The sequence below is a fragment of the Cyprinodon variegatus genome, unplaced genomic scaffold (assembly GCF_000732505.1).
Source record: "Cyprinodon variegatus isolate N-32 unplaced genomic scaffold, C_variegatus-1.0 Scaffold927, whole genome shotgun sequence".
NCBI lineage: Eukaryota > Metazoa > Chordata > Actinopteri > Cyprinodontiformes > Cyprinodontidae > Cyprinodon > Cyprinodon variegatus.
The window spans coordinates 187,594-190,081 of NW_015151380.1; the positions used below are offsets into that span (position 1 = coordinate 187,594).

Below are 2,488 nucleotides of genomic sequence, written 5' to 3' on the forward strand. Positions count from 1 at the left end.
TTTTCATTTTCAAATATTCATTGCTGTTAATGGTTGATATTTTTATGACAATAAAAACAAAAATATATATAATTAAATATAATTAAGCAATTTTTAAAAAAAATAAAATGCCTTTATTTTCATTTTTTTCTCGATGTTTCTGTCAGAGCGCAGGCCTCAAGTACTGTCCTAGTTCTCTGGATTTTGCACGCTTGTGACCTGTGCACTAAAGTGCTCTTCCTCCATGTGAACACGTCATAGAGGGGCTTAGTGTTCAGTGTGAGAATTGGGCTAAAATGTTGTTTTGAACACATGATGCGTGGCTCAGGTTTCATCTTCTCCTTCACATTTAAAGGAGGTTTGTGACCAACCTTCAGGTGCATTACTGCCACCAACTGGTAAGGAGTGCAGCAGCTTCATCAGGTTCTTAGATATGTATTCCTAAATTATTGATTCATACCTGTATTTTTGCAAAAGTTCTAACTTATGAACTTCTATTCTAATAGATTAAAGACAGACATTGACTGTTATCATACCGTATGTAGAAAAATGTTTCTTCTAAAGGAGCAGAGCCAGTGAAGGTAATAATCAGGCCTCACTGCAGGGATTAGCAGAAAATCATGCATGCATGATTGTAACGTAGGATTTATCTTTAATGCTGCCTTCATTCTTTAAAGGAAACATACTTTTTTCTCTTTGCACCAAAAAAAAGTCGCGCAAACATCCTGCTGACGTCATCCACAGTTTAACCAGGTGGTAGAAGGATTGTAAAGCCTCATTAAATCCATTATGTTAAAGCGTTTAAAACTAACAACTCAGAAAACATGGAAATTACACCATTAAAATGTTTACCAATATAGACATGTTAGATATCTTTAGAAAGCTTAGATTCTCCATAATTCAACCACCAAGTTCATTTTATGGACACAGTGAGCACCAAAGCACAATTAACACAGATATAGCAGCATGTCAAAATGTAAACATGACAAAGAAGCCACAACAACAGACCTTGGAAGGCGTCCAGAAATCATTTTATAAATTCATCCTTCAATTGTTTATTATCCATTCATCCATTAGGGTCCACAGATTAAAAGTAATCCATAATATTCATAATGAAAATATTCCATGATGAGAAAATCCCCACATAACATCCGTTTTTTGACATCAGAAAAGTTAGCTTGTCATTACTAAAACTTAGCATCTTGCTAATAAGATTACTTCCTCAAACGTTTGTTTGTTTTTTTGTTTTTTACCTATAGGTCTGAAAATTTCTGCAGCTGTGTTTGACATGATGTAGAGAAAATGCAAAACAAAAATTCAAAAATATTTTCAAGAAGCAAAAAAAGCAACTTTGAGTCAAACTTTGAACTGATGCAGCCTAGGCTGTGTTTCAGTAAAACTATTTTTATTTATATTTTCAGAAACAAGAAGGTGTTTGCCTCCAAATGACGTATCAGACATGAAATCTGGGCTTACACTTCCTCAATTATTGGGAATGCAAAATTGATGAGGATTGCTTCCAATTAGGTGGGTTTTAACTTCATGTTTCACCCCCCTTTGCCACCTCCAGATGGCGCTGCTGTCGGTTGAGATTTGCTCTCTCCGGGAAGACAACGTGCGAATGAGGGCGATGGCTGATGTCCGAGAACCCAGCGAGCAGCTGCAGAGCGCCATCAGAGACAGAGACGACGCCATTGCCAAGTAGGGTCAAACAAAGCGAACGCAAACGGTGGTCGGAGCGACACACCAACGCCAACTATGAGCATTCACACGTTTTTATCTGAATGGTTACGTTTGGCTAGAAAACCTCCACAGACCTGCAGTAAAAAAAATAAAACGCAACAATCCAGAAAACCAGCATGGCGCCGCTTTTACATTTTTACTCTTCGTTTACTTGAACTGATTGATCTTTTATAGAGGGGTTAATGCTTGTTTTTAAAAATTGTGTTTTTATGCAACATAAATCATGAAATTCTAACTTTCATTCATGTAGCTGCTGTCGATGCGGAGAAAACTCTTCATCTGAGCGTATATTGGTAGCATCGCAGCTACAGTCAGGGATGAACCTGAGGCTACACTGAAAAAACAATCTAGACATAAGTCAAAATGTCTTAAGTGTATTTACCCCTAATTTGAGTAGGTAAATAAGAATTAATTGCCAATGGTATGAGGATATTTACTATTAAAATAAGATAATTAGATAATATGCACTTGAAATAAGACAAGAAATTAGTTTTTTCTTATTTTAAATGTAAATTGTTTTATTCCATTGGCAAAGTGTCTCACTAACCTCTCAAATTCAAGAAAAAATGCACTTATTTTAAGAAAAAATGATTTATGTAGATTTAAGTTTTTTCTAGTATATAGAGATCATTTTATCCCTTCCTGTTCTCCAATTTGATCGCATTACGCAGCAGATGATAACGTGTTTAAATACCATTTTTAATTATGTTAGAATCAGCCGGCCTCTTTCTTCGTCTAAAGCCTAAAAGTATTCACTCCCCTTACA

General features: G+C 35.7%; 1 protein-coding gene across 1 annotated transcript in view; it reads left to right on the forward strand.

Moving 5' to 3' along the window:
* Nucleotides 1–1,703, forward strand: part of ccdc64 (coiled-coil domain containing 64) — a 10,619-nt gene extending 8,916 nt beyond the window's left edge. The window contains exon 6 of the mRNA XM_015398332.1: nucleotides 1,550–1,703. Within this exon, the coding sequence (XP_015253818.1) occupies nucleotides 1,550–1,684 (135 nt within the window). The 3' untranslated portion in view covers nucleotides 1,685–1,703. The remainder of the gene's footprint in view (nucleotides 1–1,549) is intronic.
* The last annotated feature ends 785 nt before the right edge of the window (nucleotides 1,704–2,488 follow it).